The sequence below is a fragment of the Nycticebus coucang genome, chromosome 16 (assembly GCF_027406575.1).
Source record: "Nycticebus coucang isolate mNycCou1 chromosome 16, mNycCou1.pri, whole genome shotgun sequence".
In the NCBI taxonomy this organism is placed as follows: Eukaryota; Metazoa; Chordata; class Mammalia; order Primates; family Lorisidae; genus Nycticebus; species Nycticebus coucang.
Window position 1 is genome coordinate 23,046,410 of NC_069795.1, and position 23,515 is coordinate 23,069,924.

At 34.9% G+C, this 23,515-nt stretch overlaps 1 protein-coding gene across 2 annotated transcripts in view; it reads right to left on the reverse strand.

Annotated features, from left to right (window-relative positions):
* The window catches only part of NCAM2 (neural cell adhesion molecule 2), a 488,008-nt gene that overhangs the window by 79,425 nt on the left and 385,068 nt on the right, over window positions 1-23,515 (reverse strand). For both annotated transcript variants that reach the window (XM_053565686.1, XM_053565687.1), the window contains exon 12: window positions 11,643-11,816. In XM_053565686.1, coding sequence (XP_053421661.1) covers window positions 11,643-11,816 — 174 coding nt within the window. The remainder of the gene's footprint in view (window positions 1-11,642; window positions 11,817-23,515) is intronic.

Genomic DNA, 23,515 nt, shown 5'->3' on the forward strand with positions numbered 1-23,515 from the left:
ATGTTCATGACCTGGTGCACCTGAATTTTCAAAGATAAACCTTACTATATTTTCTAAAAAATGTTTCAAAGGCAATGAGTTATAACTGTCTTTACATTTCTTACAAGTAGAAATTCATTATTAGCACAACCTAAAATTTATTAAAGAATGCATAAAAGAAGTATTTTGTTACTTTCCATATGTACATACACATATATTTATGAGTATATTAGTATATTTATGCTTTTTGTGTGTGTGTGTGTGTGTGTTTTTTGGCTGGGGCTGGGTTTGAACCCGCCACCTCTGGCATATGGGACCAGCGCCCTACTCCTTGAGCCACAGGTGCCACCCAGTATATATGCTTTCAAGCATACTTATTTTCAGCAATATGTTCACCTATGTAACCAGAAAGTCAAGCCTTCTAAATATAGCTACAAATAGTGCACACCATTTTCAAAAATCTTTTTAAATGCACCTACTACCTCACAGAAGGAAAGGAAAACCCCTAAACAACAAAAAATGAAGTGAGTGGAGAGATCTGAAGCTAGAGAGGCAGCTCTGTAATGTTTTCGTCCATTATGGCAGTCTTGCTGAAACCTTCACTGTACTCAGATACTCAGCTCTGAACTCTGATTCAGAACACAGGGTTTAAAAGGCCTTGGTAGGTGAAAAAACATCAGAATGAGAGGATGAAGCTAGGACTCCTTAAAAGCCAAGAAACACACACACACACACACACACACACACACACACACACACACACACACACACACACACACACAGAGCTTGGCAACAAAACTTGTCTGGCTTGGCCATGAACCATATCCCATTTTGTTAGAGAGATTGAAAAATACTTCTCTGAAAATTCATAACTATAAACTTGCTATCATTGTACTGAAAATTCCAAGTCAAGAATTTAATTTAGAGTGCTTTTGTACTCCCAGCTTCGTATTGCTCCAGGGCAGCAGCCAAAACCAAAGGAATCCCTGCTGCAGAGTAATGCATTGGAACGAGGCTTTGCATTATTCCTAGTAAATGGGACAGGCACAATATGAAGTTACAATCTAAACTCGTAACATACACTAGCCAATAAACCCGTCTGAATGAGATTCTGTTGAAACCAATCAACCAACAAATATACAAAAAACAAATAATAAAAATTTAAATTTGAGAATTCACAACTTCAAAAACAGCAATATTCAAAATCCAAATATAAACTAAGTAGGCTTAAAATACTTAAACATCAAAAAATAATAAAAACACTATAGTCTTAAAAATTTCTGAGCTAACTGGATAAAAACCAAACATGGGCATTAAAATAAAAATTTAATGGTGAGGTAAAGCAGCAAATGAAGTGAACAAAGAATTAGCGTTACAGAAGAGAGAGCTGAGTGAATTGCCACAAATTCGAAAAAAAAAAAAAAAAGATTGAAAAATGAAACACAAAATGTGTGTAAAAAGATATCCTATACCAAGTTCTCAAATAACAAATTTAGCGTCTAACTTGCATTTTGGAATAAAGTTCACAGAGAATGGGGGAGGAAACAATATTTTAAAAAGCAACAATGTAGCATCTTCTAAAACTGATAAAGACATGCTTCTTTAGATTTAGTTATCTTCTTGAACCCAAAAGAGAATAAATAATAGAAATCCACATGGAGACACCAGGTTAAGCAGATATCATAAAATCACCCAATCAGGAAAAAAAGTCAAAATATTTACAAAGAAATGACAATTCTAAATGGGAAAAATGAAATCCAGAAAAGAGTAAATTATTCTCTATAGATTGCCAACACAGTGTACCTATCAAACTCTAACTGAACACTCAGCTAAATAATAATTTGAAAGAAAAGTTAAAAAGAAAAGATTTTTAAGGTAATTTCTTTCTTTTTTTTTTTTGTAGAGACAGAGTCTCACTTTACCACCCTCGGTAGAGTGCCATGGCATCACACGGCTCACAGCAACCTCCAGCTCTTGGGCTTACATGATTCTCTTGCCTCAGCCTCCCGAGCAGCTGGGACTACAGGCGCCCGTTTTAAGGTAATTTCTTTTAGTAAATGAAATAAAATGATGGCCTTCCTTTATAACATATTTACATACAATTACAAATTTGCATCCAACTTTTAACTTTCTCCCAAAGGCTGTACCTGTCTTTTGCTTCAGATAACATAACTTTCACCCTTAAAGCAAGCTACATCAGAGAACGGTAAACAGTTGTCCCTTGATATCTGAAGAACTTTGGTTCAAGGACTCCTTCCAATACCAAAATCCACGGATGCTAAAGTCCTTATATAAAGTGGGGTAGTAATTGTATATAACTTATGCATGCCCTTTCAAATATTTTAAATCATCTCTTGATTCTTTACAGAACCTATTATTATTGTAAATACTTGTCATCTGTATTGGTTTTTATTTGTGTTATTTTTATTGTTACATTGGTATTATTTTTCCAAATATTTTTGATCTGAGGTTGGTGTATCCATAAATGTGGATCCCACAGACATGGAGGGCTGACCGTACTTGGGCGACTTTCTTTAGATTCCTTACAATAATGTTTTTTTACTAAATTACTATGAATTTTACATAATTTGCCTAACATTCAAACACTTTGAAAAGAAACAACAATATAATTATTTTTTTCTCTCAATTGTGATGCTTCTGAACACACCATTCTTACATTATTACCAATATATTTCAAAGCTTCACAGCACATTATATAAAACTTGACTCCTCTCTCCCTCTCTACTTCCTACCTTCCCCTCCTACTTTCGTCTCGTCTATTAAGAAACTTCTATAGAACATTGATATTTCAACTTTATAATTTGTATTTAATTGGGTCAGGCAAATTACCCTGTATAATTTCCCTCCATTTCTTCTTAGCCATCTAAAATCCAATGCACTATATTTGTGGGGCGTCATATACTCTACAGGGCAGCAGCTCTTATTTAATTTTCTCAACTCTTACCTGAATAGTGGCTAAAAAATGCATAATAGTCACATTTATAGACTTTGAAATCTGACTTCTTGTTTTAGTTTGAAATTTAGGTAAAAATTTTTTATCTATAGGGCCTAGACAGAAATTACTAAACATTGTAGACTCAGTTTTCTCCTTTCTGTGGATTATACAAAACTTTCCCCCCTATAAAATAGAGGATATTGATGTTACTGAATTCTTCACTTTGTGGTCAAGTTCTATTGATATAATCTATTTCTAGTATTTGACATAGTGATTGATATAATCTATTTCTGGTATTTAACATAGTGACTGAAATAGAATTAATAGTTAGGAAACGTCAGCCATCTTTAATGTATATTAGTTGCCTGGTTACTGAAATTTTGTTTCAGCAGGGAAGAACATAGTTATTTCTAAAGACTATCAGTACAGAATAGGGGTGGAGTGAATCCATTTTAGGAGTAATTTCACTCTTTTTTAAAGAGTGTGGGTGAACTCCAGGAGCTAAGAACAGTCCTTAGCAAGGAAATGAAGACGTTGGTTCTACAGCTGCAAAAGACTGAATTGAACCAAAGAGGAAACAAAGTTGGAAGTACATTCTTTCCACAGAGACTCCAGAAACTAACACATCCTTGTGAACACTTTTATTTTTGACTTGTGAGATCTAAGCAGAACCCTAGTTACACTGGGCCTAACTTGTGCTATAAGGAATCTTAAACTAATAGGGGAGAACTGTCTTTTTTAAAAAAGAAAAAGATGATTTTCTCTCCAAAAATATATATACTTGGTTAATTGCCATGTTTTAAAAGAGCATGTTCTCACTTTTAATATATGCTGTTTGTTCTCTGGATCACCTAATAGAATACTTTTGACATACACATGAAAATAATTTGAGGAGAAAGGGTAATATAATGAAATATAAATTAATGATTTATTTAATAGAATGAAATCCTTTGAAATAGAAAAAATTGAGTAATAGCCCTAAATAAATGAAGATGATAAATTTTGAAGTCTATATAGACACACATGCTCATGACTAAACGTAGACACTTGGATTATAGAATTATTATATCTGAAATTTCAAACTTCAAATATTCATTAAACTAGATCACCTTTTTAGATGTTATTTACAAGAGATTATGTGCCAAGAAAGATATTATGGTAGCTATGAAGATTTCAGGTCAGATTCTTTTTTTTCTGGAGGAATATACGTAAGAATATACTTTCTTCCATGCAGAAAACTGAGTTGAATATTGTTATGCTCTTAGCAAAAAAGCTTGCATCTGAGTAAATGAGGAGGAAGGGCATAAAAGGACTGGGTATTTTAGCCCAGGGAAGACACTCAGGAAGTAATTATCATTGCTGAGTTTTCCAAGCCACCGTCAGGCCTCCAGTTTGGAAAAACTTTACTTCTGTCTCTGCTAAGCCATGCTTCTTTTTACAGGATGTCTAATTGCCTAACTTTATCATTATGTCTGATAAGAGATAAAAATACATGAACAACTAGATATAATAAGCAGAAGAAATTACCAAAGTACCCGACGAAGGTGGTAATAAGATAGGCCTGCACTAGTGAGTGCGGTTCGTAAGATTTTCGGAATTACAGTGGAAAGAGTAGCCCATTTGCCGAGAAGTACAAAAGGCTACCACAGCAGCTTTGAACTGGGACAGCGGAAAGACAAGGTCCTGAAACAGTGCAGGAGGTGCATTTTGTGGCAAGACCCAATGGAAGAATTATAAGGAAGTCTCCTCATTTCTTGCTTTCTTGAGCAAGGTAATTTCCATATATAATACAGAATTGTATTCCACACAAAACAGAAACAAAACCAACCCGCCACCACAAAAACTCCTGGAATGTTCTACTGGAATCTACATCATCACGGTTTACTCTATTTGCCCAATTCTACTTCTTAATCTTTTCAAAAGTGCTGATCCTTAATAAATACTTTAGACATCAGTCTCCAATGAAAAGTTCCTTCTGATGGAATGAACAATAATTAATAACACAGTAAGTTAGGGTATACATTTAAACAACTAAATGCATGGAATTGGTATGTTCCTAACACAAAGAAATCATAAATGCTTGATCAATGGTAAATAAATGATAAATACCCCAATTATCCTGATTTGATAGCACATAGGTTTATATCAACACATGTACCCATAATTATTAAAAATAAATAAAAGGAAAGCCGTTTCTTTATACATGTAAAGGGTTTGTATAATGGATTCACTTATAAATACCCAATCAGAGGTACTATAAAATAATCCTTTCCATTATTCATCTCAACCACATTTCAATATTACCTCCACTGTAATAGGTTGTTGATACTTGAAAAACTAAAATCATTTGGTAAATTCCCAAATATTTCATCTTCTTTGGCATTACTGTAAAAGGAAGAGTCCTTGACTATATTTTTGGCTTGGCTATTGTTGGCATATATAAAAGCTACTGATTTGTAAGTATTGATTTTGCATCCTGAGATGCTACTGCATTCCTTGGTCACTTCTAAGAATTTTATAGTTGAGTCCTGGGGTTTTCCACGTATAAAATCATAGCATCTGTGAAGAGTGAGAGTTTGATCTCTTCTGACCCCATTTGGATACCCTTGATTGCCTTCTCTTGCCTAACACTTCTTCGATAACACTTTCACCACTATGTTGAATAGCAAGGGAGACAATGGGCATTCTTGTCTAGTTCCTGATCTGAGTCGAAATGTTTTTAATCCAAAAGACAAGAAAGATCTTTGTAAAGAGAACTATGAAACTCTGAAAAAGGAAATAGTTGAAGATGTTAACAAATGGAAAAATATACCGTGCTCATGGTTGGGAAGAATTAGCATTGTTAAAATGTCCATACTTCCCAAAGAAATATGCAAATTTAAAGCAATCCCTATTAAGGCACCACTGTCATACTTTAAAGATCTGGAAAAAATATTACTTCATTTTATATGGAATCAGAAAAAAACCTTGAATAGCCAAGACATTACTCAGAAGTAAAAACAAAGCAGGAGGAGTCATGCTACCAGACATCAGACTATACTACAAATCTATAGTGATCAAAACAGTATGATACTGGCACAAAAACAGACAGGTAGACGTATGGAACAGAATAGAGAACCAAGAGATGAACCCAGCAATTTATTATCATTTGATCTTTGATAGCCTATCAAAAACATAAAAAGATTCCCTATTTAACAAATGGTGCTGGCTAGCAATTTGTAGAAGACTGAAACTGGACTCTCACCTTTCACCATTAATAAAAATTGATTCTCACTGGATAAAAGATTTAAACTTAAGACATGGAACTATAAAGAAACTTGGAGAGAGTGCAGGGGAAACATTTGAAGACATTGGCCCAGGAGAATACTTTATGAGGAGGATCCTCCAGGCAATTGAAGCAACACCAAAAATATATTACTGGGAACTGATCAAACTAAAAAGCTTCTGCACAGCCAAGAACATAGTAAGTAAAGCAAGAAGACAGCCCTCAGAATGGAGAATATATTTGCAGGTTATGTTTATGACAAAGATTTGATAGCTATAATTCACAGAGAACTCATACTAATTAATTAGAAAAGAACAAGTGATCCCATTTCATTGTGGGCAAGAGACTTGAACAGAAGTTTCCCTCAAGAAGACAGACACATAGCCTACAAACACATGAATAAATGATCATCATTTTCAATCATCAGACAAATGCAGATCAAAACCACTTTGAGATATCATCTAAGTCCAGTAAGAGTAGCCCACATCACAAAATCCCAAAACTACAGATGTTGGCGTGGATATGGAGCGAAAGGAACACTTCTGCACTGCTGGTCCTTTCTGGAAAGAAGATTTAAGAACACTTAGGGAACTAAAAGTATACCTGCTGTTAGATCCTGCAATTCCTCTACTAGGTATATATATCCAGATGACCAAAAATAATTTTACAACAAAGATAATTGCACCAGACTGTTTATTGCAGCCTAATTTATAATTGCCAGGTCATGGAAGCAGCCCAAGTGCCCATCAAGCCACGACTGGATTAAAAAATTGTGGTATATGTATACCATTGAATATCATGCAGCCATTAAAAAAGATGGAGACTTTGCCTCTTTTATGTTAACATCGATGGAGCTGGATCATATTCTTCTTAGGAAAGTATCTCAAGAATGGAAAAAAATGTATGCCATGTACTCAGTACTATTATTAAAACAATTTATAATCACCCACACTTTCATACAAAGGACAAAACACAGTTACAGGCCAGAAAGAAGGAGAGAAGAGGAGGGCTGGGGGGGGAGGAGGGAGAACGGTGGAGGGAGGGTAATCAGTGGGACCTCACCTACTGTGCATATTGCAAGGGTACAAATCAAATAAATTAAGAGTAGAGTATAAGTGTCTTAACATAGCAATTAAATAAGTGAGGTGAAGGCTATGTTAACCAGTTTGATGTAAGCATTACAAATTGTATATAAAAGGGCGGCGCCTGTGGCTCAACAGAGTAGGGCGCCGGCCCCATATGCCAGAGGTGGTGGGTTCAAGCCCAGCCCCGGCCAAAAAAAAAAAAGAAAAAAGACAAATTGTATATAAAATCAGTGCATTGTACCCCATAAATGAAGGAATGAAAATGTTAGTGAGGTTGGAAGTTACATGTAAATCATAGAAACTCAATTAAAATGTGTGATTAAGGTAGAAAGTTTAAATCAAAGCTATGTTATATGTTCTGGCAATAAAATCATTGCTGTCATATAGTAAACAATGCAATAATTATTTCCAGCCTATTTCACATGTCTGTAAGCATAAAAAATTTATTCTTATGAAAATCTTCACTTATTTTTACAAAAATGGAAGGACAGTAAATGCCAGAAGTGCATGTCTTAGAATGTTAGACGAGGTCTCAATGGAGTCCCCTTCTCTCCCTTGCTTCCCATTGTTATTTATGTTCTTTTTAGTCACCTATTTTCATTTATGCCTGATATCTAAATATGGGGCCTACACTTTAAAAATATTATTTATATTATTCATATATCATATATCTGTATAATCCTTAAAAACATTATATATATTCTACATATATAACCTATCAACTATAGTTGGTTATAGTTGATATATTCAAGCTTTCAGTAAATCGCATATAAAGGTGCACAAACTCAAATAGAAGGAATAGCACCCATCCAGCCATAGAAACCTGTAGGGAAAACTGAGTGGGCCTGTGTCTGCAGAGCTGGAATTTTCAACTGGTTCAATTCATAAAGAGAAGAAAGAGACGTTGCATACTAAATGATTGAGATGAGGACAGAAACACCTGCAGAGCTGAATAATAAGAAGAAGCTAAACTAGGTCTACAGTCTCAGCCATGAGACTCTAACCCCTGTGCACACTGTCTTCTCCTAACCATGTAATCAAAACTAGAGGGAGAAAAAAATCCTACCATTGGATTTATGAGAGCTCTACCCCGAAGAATTCTGTATGCACTATGTATCTCTTCTCTTCTTGGTAAATGAAGAAAATTCAAAAAGATTAATAAATTCCATTAGATTTTTTTTTGCATAACAGATGTAAAGAAGGGTATTCCATTTGCTTCCTCAGTAGGACTTCTGTTTTTACGGAAGATTCATCTATTTCTGTGCCTCTTTGAAGGAAGGAAAAAGAAAACAGGAGAAAAACATCAACTCTGAAGCAATCTAGGTTCTTACATTTTAGCTTAGAAAAATGTGGAACTTTTGTCTGGGTCAAATGAATGTCGCATAAAGGTAGTGGGCTGCAGTGACACGTAAAATGAGACGTGCTTGAAGACAGGGATGAAGAGGTGTCTGCAGAGGTGAGACAAAGTAAAATCCCATCAGAGAAAACTGTATATCTAAAAAAGGTTTATAGAGTCTTTGCCCTCAAATGAGGAAATGGCAGGTACTCAAATGCTTGTCCCACATTGAGCATGTGGCAGAGACCGCCCAAAGAAACACAAAGAACCAGAAAATTCAGAGGCATTGACTCCTTGCCCCTTCCCAAGAAGTTCATGCCATCTCTAATCTCCCAAGGATAGGTCTAGCTGTCATGAGTGCCTGAAAAAAATGTAAGTGCAAAATTAGATACTATTAAAACTTTTAAATTGTGAAAAGCTCAACTGGACTTTTTATATATTTGAAGGTGATCATAAATTGTCTGCTAAAGACATAACTAAATAGCAAAAAGAGAGCTTAAAAAAGAATTGTTTGAAGTAATTGGATTTAAAAAAAAAATTCTAGTTTGTACTACACTGAACTGAGATCATGCAATGTTTTGATTACCTGACTGTAACCTGATTTACAAATGGATCAGAGAAGAGTTCTGCATGGAAACAAAGTATTGATGCTTACTTTCTCTTCAATAAAAGGGAGAGATCTCCAGTCACAGGACATTGAGTAATTTTTGTCTTTTGGCAAGATTTAAGGTGGCCGTGTGAAGCTGTCAAACGTCTTATTTCTGAAATTTCCCTCTCTCATAATTCTGGATTCACAAACATGTTTCTGACTCATATTTTGTTCCCTACATACTACAAGATGGTGAACTTTATGGCTACCCTGTATAGTAAAGGGGAAAGAAGATATTTATCATATTGACTTTGAATGTTCTAATTTCTGGACAATGATTTCTCATTATGAATTAACAAACATGTTTGTTCTTACATTTCAGTCCTAAGCACAGGAATCTGCTTTGAGCAGGTGGGTGACGTGGGCTACAATGTCAGGTTTTGTATGTAATCAACTTGGCTAGATTTAGGGCATTATAAATTCTCCATATTGTTACAAATTTGGAAGAAATCTAGGGCAAGTTTACTAACACTGTCCCAGTGTGATAGGTTTGGGATGGGGTGGTACCCTTGTGCCGTGATCCTTTTCTGTAATATTCAGACTTAATGTTATTTTTCTTCATTGCTGTTGTGCACCCACTTTGAGCTTTCTGCAGTGTGAGAAATAATTCATATTGTCTTTCTGTCTTTCATCCACCCTCCTTTCTTTTTTTTTTCTCTTAATAAAACAAAAAAATGTCAAAAATACTATTTCTTCATCCAAGTTTACTACAGTTCTTGGCCCAACTCATTTAACTCTTTGGGAATTTTTATTAATCTCTCTTGAACCACATAGCACATGCACAAAGAACATTATCCAGAGGGTTCTCATTAAAAGAAATGAGAGATTATTTTTTTGAGGACATTATTTGAAGCCTGTGTTAGATAACTGATCGCTGATTAATAAATATTGCTGACGTTTCCGGCGGCACCTGTGGCTCAGTCTGTAGGGCGCCGGCCCCATATACCGAGGGTGGTGGGTTCAAACCCGGCCCCGGCTGAACTGCAACCAAAAAATAGCCGGGTGTTGTGGCGGGCGCCTGTAGTCCCAGCTGCTCGGGAGCCTGAGGCAGGAGAATCGCTTAAGCCCAAGAGTTAGAGGTTGCTGTGAGCTGTGTGAGGCCACGGCACTCTACCCGAGGGCGGTACAGTGAGACTCTGTCTCTACAAAAAAAAAAAATATATATATATATATATTGCTGACGTTTCTATCAAAAGCCTGTGGTTGTTCTCAGTGAAACCTGAGAAGGCAGGTGTCATCAGCGATGAGACAAGAATAATTTAATTTCCTCTCTCTTCATGATCACTGGGCTTGGTTGTCTCTTTTCTGCTCAGCAGGGCTCTTGCTTTTTATTGAGCCACGACAAGGTATGTGTCAGGGTCAAGAAAGGATCCTTACAGGATGACTACGGAGCACCATTTCCTCAATATTTTATACTAGTTTTTTTGACCCCTGAAAGTAATTCTGTGTCCTAACCGACAGAGTCCAAAACGGGTAGTTTCTTCTTATTTCCTACTTTATTTTTCTGTCCTCAAAATGAGAAAAGAGCCGGGCGCGGTGGCTCACGCCTGTAATCCCAGCACTGTGGGAGGCTGAGGAGGGAGAATCGCTTGAGCTCAGGAGTTCGGGACTCGCCGGAGCGACAGTGAGACCCCGACTCGTGAGAAAAATGGAAAAACCCAGCCTGGCGCGCGGCGAGCGCCTGTAATCCCAGCGGCTTCCGGAGGCAGCGGGTGCCCGCAGCCCGAGTCTGAGGTTGTGGTGAGCTACCACGCCCACTGCACTCTGCTCAGGGGCATAGGGTGGGACCCTGTCTCAACAAAAAAAAAAAAAAAAAAAAAAAAAAAAAAATGAGAAAAGAAACCACATTTTCATAAAAGGATGAAATGTTACATGATTGGAAAGTAGTCTTGTGAATTATTTGCCTTATGGAAATACGAACCTACATACAAATATAAACATAAAATATAAAGTTCTATAAAATTTTCAGAGATGGCTTCATGAATACATATATGTATAAGATACTGATATTTTATATTATGACTTTCGCACCTGCTTATGAAAGAAATATTAATAAGTTAAACATCAGTACACATTTAAGAACATCCAACCTCCATACCTCACACATCAGGAGTTCTCTTTCCAAGAACAAAATGTTAAACTGTAACACCCACACAATAGAACTTTGCTGACTCTAGTAAGTATCTCCATCTGAAGATGGAAACCTTTCCATTCTGTATTAAGGTTATTCTCAAGGATAATAGGGGCAGAGAAGACATCTTCCCAGCATTACTTTATTGAAAGAAAAAAACATTGAAGGGAAATCAAAAGCTAATCACAGGTATATTGAAGGGCAGCTTGAATCTGTCAACACTTACGAATTACCGACTCACTTTGAACTCCGTGGGAGCGCACTATTTTCCAGATTTCTGACGCCACTTCTTTGATGTCCACTTGATAATGATGAATAGGTACACCTCCATGGGAGTCTGGTTTGTTGAAGGAAACCTTGGCTGTGGTTTGTGACAGCTCCATGATCTTCACTCCATAGGGACTGGACGGCACATCTATGAAGAGAAAAGCACAAAGGGAATGTAATCAAGAAAATGAGGTAGCCATTATGAAGACAGTGGGACCTCACCTATGGAGCATATCATAAGGGTTCAAGTCAAATCTACCAAGTATAGAACATAAATGTCTTAACATAATAATCAAGTAAATGAGGCAAAAGCTATATTAATTAGTTTGATGTAATCACTCTAAATTGTATTAAAAAACAACACATCGTACCCCACATATGAATAAAATGTGTTCATGATCTATGTGTATATGACTTAATAAAATAAATAAATGAATAAATAATTTCGGTGGCACCTGTGGCTCAAAGGAGTAAGGCGCTGGCCCCATATGCCAGAGGTGGTGGGTTCAAACCCAGCCTCAGCCAAAAAGATATAAAAATAAATAAATAAATAAACAAATTCATTTCAGAATATGGTTTGAAAAAAAAAAAAAAAGACAGCAAGACCACACCTATATAGCATATTGGGAGGGTACAAGGCAAATCTACCAAATATAGAACATAAATGTCTTAAGACAATAATTAAGTAAATGAGGTAAAAGCTATGTTAATTAGTTCGATGTAACCATTCCAAATTGTATAAAAAATCAACACATTGTACCCCACAAGTGAATAAACGTATTCATGATCTCATATGTGTATATGACTTAATAAAAGGCAAAAAAAAAAAAAAAGACTTAGGATTTTATGAGAATTAGGGATGAAAGAGAATGGCTCCTTAGAACACTCAGTATATTTGCATTTCAGTGCTTGGTAAACACCTGAATGATCTCTTCAAATTGCAAGAGAGCATACACTAGACAATTATTATTATCTTACCAAATAACAGTAAAACAATCAACGTCACATTTTTTAATAAAGGTGATAAATTAGTTCTGTGTTTTCTGAACAGTATAAACATTGTATTTGTTGTGAAAGAAAATTAGTTTTGGAGGGAGGGAGTATGTGTGTAAAAGAGGAGAGAGAAACAGAAAGGTGGAGAATAGAGCTAGATAAGGGCTGGTATTTAAGACATCAGAATAAATAAATCTATTAGTCCATCATTGCCACAATATAATGTCTTGTGGAAATGTAAAATTAATTTTCTTTTTTGTTCAACAAAATTATAAGGCTTCCTTTTGGGCAAATGTGAAGTAGTGAAAATGTTAGTATTCTGAACTAAATAAAATTGCTAACTAATCCAATTTCATTTATACATTGTATAAGGTAAGTAAAACTTCATTAGTTGAGATGTGAAAGTTTTCCGAAGTTATTTTAAAATTGTTCCTGTACGTGTTATTACATCAACCTGCTATTTAAATTATTTGAAGTTCATTCAGGTATCCTAAGTGGAATTGATAATTTTTAATAGCGCACAACATCTTTAGAAAGAATTATCTCAGAGGCAGAATAAGCAGAATTAGCAAATAAGAAAGAGAAACATTTTCATGAGAAAAGTCAATGAAAACTGTACTTCAGAAATATTAAGTTTAGAGGCACAGGAATTTCTATCAATCTCACTCTCTGTCCTATATCACATTTGAAATAAACTTAAGAAAAGGAAACAAATACAAATATTTTCAGAAAGAACACACACACAGACATGGTGGACATAAAAGTCATGTGCAATTTAAAATAGTTTAACAAAGTAAATTGCACAGGAACTTTATTGACATGTATATAGAATTTTCACTAAACTGAAATAAATGTAAAGTTCTGTTCTTGATCAAATATTCAGATAAAGATCTCACATGTCAGTCAAAAGTCAAATGTGCTGTATTTGGTGGAGCCAAAAAAGGGCGCTGTATATTACAAGGAATTATGTCTCATAAATGGTACTGGGCAAGAGCCAGGAGGACAGCTTTATGCCCTTTGGCATGTGAATCCCGTAAAGATATACCCCAGTGTACATTTCAGCTCTAATTAGTAACTGGAAATTATGTGGAGAGCCTCCAAAGTACATTATATTATGACTCTCAGGTTAACAAACACGCATAGAATACTGATGCCTCTGAAAATCATAGTACTGTTAAAATATTATGTGGACATAAAAGTGTTAATATATTTAAATAATATGTTTAAACTGTCATAAGAAACATTCTAGTAATTTTCATGTTTCTTATATATTTCTAAATTAATCTGAACTTCTTTCCTGTGTAAGTATTATCCAAAATTTTATTTATGAGCTTGATCCAAATTAGAAGAGAAAAACAAATATACATGGATGCCCTAATCAAGACTGCCAGCTTCTTAGTCGCACTGAGTTATTTCCTAACGTCCATTGGGTCTAAGCTGGACATTACAGCAATTACTATTGCCTGCAGTCTGTGGACAGGCATCAAGTATGAAGGTGTATCCTTGGGGATGAAGAGAGATACTGTTCTCCTGGGCGCCCCCCTCCGAATAGACGGCACGTACATGATTCTTGGTTCTTACTCTGACTGGAGAGATTCCTACCATTCATTCAGCTGCATACCTGGTGCACCTACAGCGAAATGAGACCTTATTTTTTTAGCACAACAGTTCAATCATCAATACATGGGCCAAAGACTGCCCTTTTCGAGCCAGATAGTCCATTTTCAGATCTACCTACACTCTAGTTTATAACGTACATTATTTTTTGGTCTCTTCTTTCTGTTATTTTATTAAAAGCAAGAGCATGAATATGAGTTGGAGCTGCAGTATTAGTATTTTTCTAAGCTTTTATTTTAATATCGTGAGTTTATGTGTTCAGTTATTAAATTATAAGTTGTTTTGTTAAGGGGAAAGTATAACACACATGCACATATGCACACACACACACACACACACACGTAACCTTGAGCACAATGACCGGAATACTCTGTGTCTTCAAGAAATATTTGATTAATTAGACATTTCAGTAACTAAATAAAAGTAACATGCAACAACAGGGAGCATGTCCAAGGGAATAGGGTCTCATGTGCCTAGAAGCAGTATGTCTAATTTGTCACTCTCTCAATTGTTTTCTAGTTGCCTTCATCCTTGATTCCTATTTATTATATGCATACCAATTAATCAAAACATTATTTTCACAATTTCTGTATTATGATCCTTGTGTCTGTTTCTTCCTCCCTGTTTCCTCGGTGAACCCCTGAACCCTGGCCCTGGTCTGACTCAGCTTCAAGGCTGGTAGTGGCTCTCAGCTTCCCTCAAAATCTTCAAACCATATCACAACACAAATGCAAACTCAATCTGTCTAAAGAACCATGCTGATCACCTCACTTCCCTGAGGAGAGCATTCAGGAGCTTTATTGTCCTTACCACATCAATCTCAGTCTTTTCAGTTTTATGCTCAGGATCCTGGATTATCTAACTCACTGGGTGTATGCAAAAAAGACGAGTATATTGTAAAGACTATCACAGCCCAGTATTTCAGCTTGAGCCTCCATCTGATGCTCGATGCCACCCACAGTTCTCCCCTCATCATGAGCATGTTTTTCTAATCCACTTCTTAGCATTTTTTCATCTCAATAGTTAATGAATAGTATACCACCATTGACAGAAAATTATTGTGCCATTATATATTTCTTTAATCACCCCTTCTTTTCACCTCTGCTAGTGCTGGTATAATGTTAGATGAGGGGCTGGATATGTCATCAAAATCTATGGACCGAGAAGGGTTTTGCCACTTTTAGTCAAGTGCAATCTTGGACAAATCTCTTTATCGTTTACATATCACCACTCTTCTCTCTAACGTGGAAGTTAGAATAGTTACCCTGTTTTCCCGAAAATAAGACATCCTCCGAAAATAAGACCTACTCACAGGAAAGATAAGACGGCCCCTGAAAATAAGACCTAGCGCATCTTTGGGAGCACACCTTAAAATAAGACACTGTCTTATTTTTGGGGAAACAGGGTAGTACTCCCTGCCAGGGTTGTTGTGAATGTCGAGTAATGTAGAACATATATAATCAGAAATTGGGATATTTTAAGCACTCAGTAAATGTCTGTTATTGTGCTTTTGTCTAATGATCCACAATTAAACCATTCTCTTCATTACATTCTTTTGTATTCATTGGTGTATGTCAACATTTAGTCAAATGGTAGATAAGGGATACACGCCTAGGTTCAAATAACAAATTTTTTGCTGTGTATAAATAACAAGGAGCTGGTGCCGTGACTTTGGAGTCAGGTAGCAACACTCTCTGGTGTTGTTAGAGATTGGTGAACCTGGTCAAATTCAATTTATTTGTCATCAATTTCCTCATAAGTAAAAGGTAATAACTATGCCAACATTAAAGTTGTTATTGAAATAAATGGTGAATATAAATATCTGGATATTCATAAATATTCTCATCTGCAAGTAAATAACATTGGTAAACATTTTTATATTTATACATGTGCCTAAAGTAATAGTTTAATCAAACTATAAATGTGAAACATAAAATTGTCTGTTTTGAGATAATTTCATCTTGTAACCGGGAGAGGAAAAATGGGAAGAGTTGCTTCTCTGATGTAATTTTGATAAAATAAAGACATACAGATAAATAAATAGGAACTATAGATTAGAAACAAAACAAAGTACATGAATCCTTATGCAAAAGAAAGAAAACAATAATCAGTTACACACACACAGGGTGCCAAAACATGCACATTTAAGAAAGGGAAACACTGTGTTATAGTTGTAATACTCAATATATACTTAATAACAGAAGGCAACTTCTGTAATTACAGAAGTCAAACTGTCTTGAGTATTACAATTTTAATACAGCTTTTTCGTTTCTTAAAATTTGTATACTTTTTTGTTACCCTCGGCGTTCTGTGTGTGAGAGAGAGAGATTGGGAACAGGTTTGAAAGAGTAAAGAGTACATCTGGTTATCTCCAGTTCCCAAATCTAAATCATGATTCTCTTGATTTTTTCTCACAGGATTTGATCACTTTTGTTTATATTTTCTCTTCAGAAATAGTTACAGTAACTTTCTGGATTTTTTTTTCAATCTTATTCATTCATATGCTTTTAAGTCCATTGATTAAACCAAAGTTGTTTAGCATCTGACTTTCTCTCATTGTTATCTGTCATATTTTACATGAGAATTGTTCACACACTCATATAAATTATTTCTTCCAAACATATCCAATTATTGACACTTTTCACAAGTCATGGACACTGAGGTCCCTTTATTATTTGGCATTTCAATAATGGCTCACAAGGTAGATTTCTTCCCAGCCCCTAGATTTCCATTTTAGTTGGAAATTTAACCCCACCTGCACTCAGGTGGAATAAAGCCACTTTAATTGAAAAAAAAAAAAAAAATGGCTCATAAGCAAATTAAACATAACACAAGAAACCCTTCCTACAGTTAATAAATTTATCTAAAACTACTATGAGCCAGAAATATATATTACATATATACAAGGATTTAGCAGTACATTGCATAAGTACAATGATATGCTACACATTCACACACGGCAGACATTCCTTTAGGGTATTAAAATTTATATTTACGTATTTGGACTACATGGAGAAACATGGAAATGTGTGGAACAAATACCAATTATGTTACAGTGAAATCATTCTCTAGAATTCTACCAAGTTAGTTGTTCCTAGATAAATGGATCATATTTCCTCATGACTAAAAAACTCCACATTTCCCTTGCTAGATACAAGACAGAATATAAACATGATAAAAGTTTTTCAAAGAGATGCATAATTTGATCTCTCATCTCACTATTCAATCAACTACCACTGGTACCCTAACATAGTGTATCCTCCTGTGTTCCATGAAATGCCTCATTTCTTTTTTTTTTTTTTTGGCCAGGGCTAGGTTTGAACTCTGGCATATGGGACCGGCGCCCTTCTCCTTGAGCCACAGGCACCACCCGAAATGCCTCATTTCTTAAAACTTCACACTCTTATAGAGTATCATTCCTTTTTACAAGTATTGTCCGATCTTTTTTTTTTTTTAAATTTCAGATTAATATAAGGATACATATGATTAGGGTACGTTGTTTGCATTTGTCAGAGTTGCAGTTGAGTCCTTCACCCAGGGGGTGTGCCATATACTCTACATTTTACCTGTTTGGTGAGAGCCTACCAAACCCCCTTCCTGCTTCTTGAATTTAATTGTATTTTTCCTTCCTCTGGGCTTTTGTTCATCTACTAGTTGCAACTTAGTATTGAGTACATGGGATGCTTGCTTTTCCATTCTTGAGATACGTTATTAAGGAGAATGCTATTTCATTCTTTCCCTTTCTTCTTTACTGGACCTAATTCCACTCACCCTTTCAGACCCAATTCAAAAGCTGACACCTGTTAGAAGCCTTCGCCAAGAACTCAAATCATAGTTCAATTTTGTGTTCCCAACCCTTTATTCATGCCTCTATAGCAACTTTTACCTTTTGAACTCTAACTTACATGTAAAGACCAGGTGTTTTATATCATTCATCTTCAGATTCCAGATCTACAACAAGGTCTGGCACCTATGTGAAATTCATTATACATTTTTGTGTGAGTAATATAAGTAATCATTAGGAATTGAAGCAAGCACAGATTCTTTAAAATATTGTTAAGTTATCCTGATTTCCTTTTTTCAGAGCAACATGAGAATGAGAAGGATGCTAGGAATAGTTTCATATTCATTACTAAGTTTGCCTCATGACTTCTGGAAAAATATCAAGATGTAGACTTTTCTGGGATAGATCATAAAACTGATTATGTAAGAGAAACTTGGCTTTATGTTCAGGGGAAGAAAGTGTGTTTCCAAATGAACGAATTTTAACCAGATTTCAATTTTTATAGAATAAGGCTCGGAATCAAATATAGTGTGGGCACATGGACTAGTTGACGAACTATAATTCTTTATCTATGTAATTCTGTTCAACTGATCCAGCTTAACCTGTAAGCAGGTCTCTGTGCTCAAAAATGATGTCTATAGGCTTATCCGTGACTTTGGTCAAAATATAGAAGGTCTCTTCATGACACTGTATTAGTGAACTAAATCAATGTAGAAAAAAAGCTCAAATATTTTATTTGACAGGGTTTCAGTAGGTTCAAGATATCAGCCAAAACTGACAAGATGAGATTTTATAGAGGTAAGTCTAGAGTTCTGAAGTGAGGTTAGATAAATCAATTGTAAAGCACAGTATCAGAGCTTTTATTTAATAGCAGTTTCTATATATTAAAAAAAAACTAGATAAGTTACTAAATGGAAAAAGTGGCAAAATCAAATGAAAATTTATATTACATAATAGAAATATAGTGTCCAGAATAGGCAGGCCATTATTGCATTTAACTTTGTATTGGTCTATGATGTCTAGGTCAATGTATTGTAACTAAAAAGACACTGACATACTGACTTCTACCCGAAAGAAAAGTGACCAATATGAACGGTAATTTGGCCATAATAATAGCTGCCTAATATTTGTTAAGTATTTGCCATGTGCTACGTGCCTTGAATCCATTAAGTCACTTATTCATTGCAACACTCTTATCAGGTAGATCCCGGGAGGTCTTCTAAGGGGCATTAGCCAGATACCCTCAAAGGGCTGGGTCTCCCATGATTCAGGGGTTGGATGTGTTCCTTGAGGACAGGTGGCTTCCTCTCTAAAATTGCTCATGACCAGGCAACTTTGGTAAGTGCATAAATAAATGAAGCAAAGGTGGGATCACTGTATTAAAAAATGATGTTTAATATAAAAGTTTAAATGTAACAATAATGAAATGAATAAGTACAATAAAAATGAATGAAATGATTTGATAATAAAGTTTAAAAGTTAGACTGAAGGTCTTTTAGGAAAAGAAATGAAATACATGCATTATACAAATATGTGGAATGCCTTGTGAAGTCATGATCTTTTAGGAGTGAAAAACTAAGAAAAAACACGGTACAGTCACAATTTTGTTTAGCCTTATGTGCCTTATGAATTTAATTTTTTCGGGATGTGTATATAAGCCCTAAGAGAGAGGATGCTTCCTAACTAGAAAGCAGAATTATCACCCAGGAGGTACATTAAAAAATAATTATATAGTGATGTCATAAAATATATATACCTCTCTCATGTCTCCAGTTTATATTTTTATCACTCAAGAATATATGTGAAATATCTCATATTTTCCATAAAATTATAAAAATATTCTTCTTTTTTCAATTTTCTAAGGACAAAAGAGATAGATGAAAGTCATCTATGAGTAAATTATTATGGAATCTGCAATATGTTATTTTCAACATTTTTGGTCCTTCCTTAGGGTCACACATCATGCCGTAAATGCACACGTGAAAAGAAATGGATAATTTTTATAAAGAAAGCTACTTATTTTCACAAGTCATTTCACTTTTCTAAAGTTGCTCTATCTTATACATTTTTGCTTATTGACTTTAGATTACTTCATTTTTATTCTTTTGAAGTGATGTTTTTATAGAAAATTTGCAATAACAGTACTAGAGGTGTTTTATATCTGAACCATTTAAGTTGATAAGATGCCAAACTGAGTGTGATTTTTACCACAAACAAAACATGGTCATTTAAGCTATATAAAGTAATTACATTTTCATCTGATCTATATACCACTATCAAAGTGTACCTATCATTTCAATAATGTCTTTTACGCAAAAGAACGCAGTTCAGAACCAGGCATAGCATATATTTGTCACATTTCTATAGTCCTTTATTCTGACATTTTGAAGTTATTTTATAGATGACTCCTAAATTTGCAGTTTTTGTATATTTTCTCAGACTAGATTCTGATTGTTCATTTTTGAAGCATCACAGTAGTCACTCTCCATTCTTCTAATTCACTCTGGTAGTATCCACGTTTAATTTTCTTATTACTGGTGGTGTTAACTTTGATTACTAGATAAACATGCCATCTGTAAGTTACTATTTTCCTTTTCTGATTAATTACTAATATGAGGGTAGATATATTAAGCCTATTTCTATTTATTATTTCCTTTATTATTTTCCAATTCTTTGCAAAACATTTTATTACTCATAAGTTTGTATTCACCCAACTGTTTAAAGCAAAGGGCCATGGATATAAATGGTAATCCTACAGAAATTACATAGATTTAGTCAAAAATTTGAAAACCCATTCAGGGCAAAACAAAACAATAAAATGTTTTGTCTTTATTTCTTAAAGAAGAAGTGGGAGTGCAAGCAGTGAAATGCTTAGAGAACAAAATAATATAAGAATAATAAATTCTTATTTATTATTTCCTCATGTAACTTTCACATTCCTGCCTTAGAAAACATTGATACCCCTTGGCTGGTTGAATCGATGTATACTTTGTTGTTTGCTAAAATTGGCTTATGAATTTTGACATGACCTTATGTTTTTGATTTTTTAAACTTCATTACTTTCTCTTTTTTGTTGTTGAGACAGAGTCCCACCCAATGCCCTGAGCAGAGGGCAATGGCATCATAGCTCACAGCAACCTCTGGCTGTGGGCATCCTGCTGCTCAGCCTCTGGAAGACACCAGGATTGCAAGTGCTCCCGGTGACACCAGGCTGAGTTTTTCATTTTTTAGTGAGTTGGGGTCTCATTCTTGCTCAGACAAGTCTTGAACTCCTAAACTCAACAAATTCTCCTGCCTCATCCTAACATAGTGCTGGGATTGCAGATGTGAGCCACTGCACCTGACAACTTCATTATTTTGTAACACTACAAGTTGTTGTTATCTTAGACTTTCTTTATCCCAATTCTGCAATCAGTGATTTGTCAAGGATCCATAGTTACATTCAGTCAAGAATGATTTTTAGAAACCAGGATCGAGCTTCTAGGTATACTCATTGCTATTGGAGTGTTGCAAATCCCAAATCCTCTCAATTGATAGAGCTAGTTCAGAAATAGTTTTCTAAATAACATTTCCCCAAAAGCTCCTTGTAGAAATGGCTGATCATAGCTGTACATGTACACACACACACACACACCCCTTTACATCTGTCTTTTCTCCTTTTTTCATCCACCTGTGTACTTTAAGAGTTCATATAGACCCCTCCAAATCATTAGCACAGGATCAGTTTAGTTATTGATCTTTCCATTTCCCTAACTCTTCTCCAAAAGTGTGACAACTAACTCTTATTATACTGCCTGCACATAATAACTTGGGCAATATCCTTAGAAAAACTAATACTCCATCACTCTGACCTTTTTCCCACATCAACCCAGCTTACATGAACCTTTCTCTATACTGACCAGGCTTCACTATTCCTCTCTGGGCTGCTGGTCCTTTGCGGGAACATGGGCACCTTTTAACCTTGCTTGGTTCCCAACACCCCACACAGGATCCCTGAAGTTCCCCCCACTTCATTTACTCTACTCAGGCTTTGACACCCAAAGCCAGGATGCTGTTGTGCTCTCCCCTCCCCTACAGAGATATGCATCTTGTCCAACATTTAACTAAATTATTGAAAAGAGATAATGGAGTAAAGAAGGTAGTGGGAGGGGATGAAGTACAGAAGAAAATATTTTTGAAATAAAGAATGCTAAAAAAGTAAAACTGTTTTGTGTTTCTTCACTGAATATGTAGCAAAATTTCATGCTGAGTTTTGGCTCTTACTTGTTTGCCCTTCAAAATTAAGATAATCTGTTACAGTATAAAACACCATATGGTAAGAGATCGTGAGTTTTTACCAGGTCGAACAGGCAAATAAAATATTAAACTATAACATTTACAAATATTTGCAAATATTTACATTTTCATATGAGTTTTTTACATTTCACTTAAAATCACATATTTGGCATTTGAATTCTGCAGCAGTAATTAAATTTTCTATGAATTATTAGTAATAATTTAAAAGGCATTATTAAGGAAATCATATTTATAAATACTGATGTTTAAGTGTGTGTTTCCTATCTCAGGATTAGTGCGTGATTCATTCTCATATCTTCATTTCATGTTCAATCGAGTTCATCTTTTCTGGAAACAAATTTGTAGTCTAGAATTGTATAAAACAATTGGGCCGTTAGAGAAACTGAAGTATTCAAAATATTTTCCAAAACATTCTAACTCTTATTTAAAACAAATAAAAATTATTTATTATGGTTGGGCAGAAGGGAGCACATCAATTTAATTTTTAGAAGGGTAGTCATCAAATATTTGTTCCAGTGAGAAATATCACCTAAGGACTGTGATATATGAAGGTACACAACACTAAATATTCCCTGTCAAATTTATGGGATTGTTTCCCTCTCCTTTACATAATATCCTCTTTTTCATATACTTTTTTCCAGAAAAAAAAAAAAGAAAACTCTTAAATGCTAAATAAGTTCTGGTCATTTATCAAGTTGTACCTAATAGAAAATTATATTGCTTACAAAAACAGCAATATATAATTGTGTGTCAATGTTAATATAATTATGTGCACATATATTGATCATATATGTACTTATTTATTTAAAAAATCATACTAATTACTAGGAAAATTACCTAATTTCCTTAGGCCCAGAGTTTATTTGAGTATTGAATGCTTCTTATCATTACAGTCAATGCTTTAACTTACTACTAATGAATTTTGATGTATCTTAGTACATTTTGTTTTCCTGGACTTTAATTTGTTTATAAAAATGGTTTCTTCACATTTATACATGTTAAGAGTCTACTTGCATGATTTTCATTAAAAATGATTTTCTAATGACTTCAAGGTAGAGAATAAATACCAATTTCCCTCCTTCTTTCATGACTTTCTCATGCTTTTCTCTCCCTTCTTGGCTCCCTCTCATCTAGAATTTTCTCTCTGTCCTCTACCC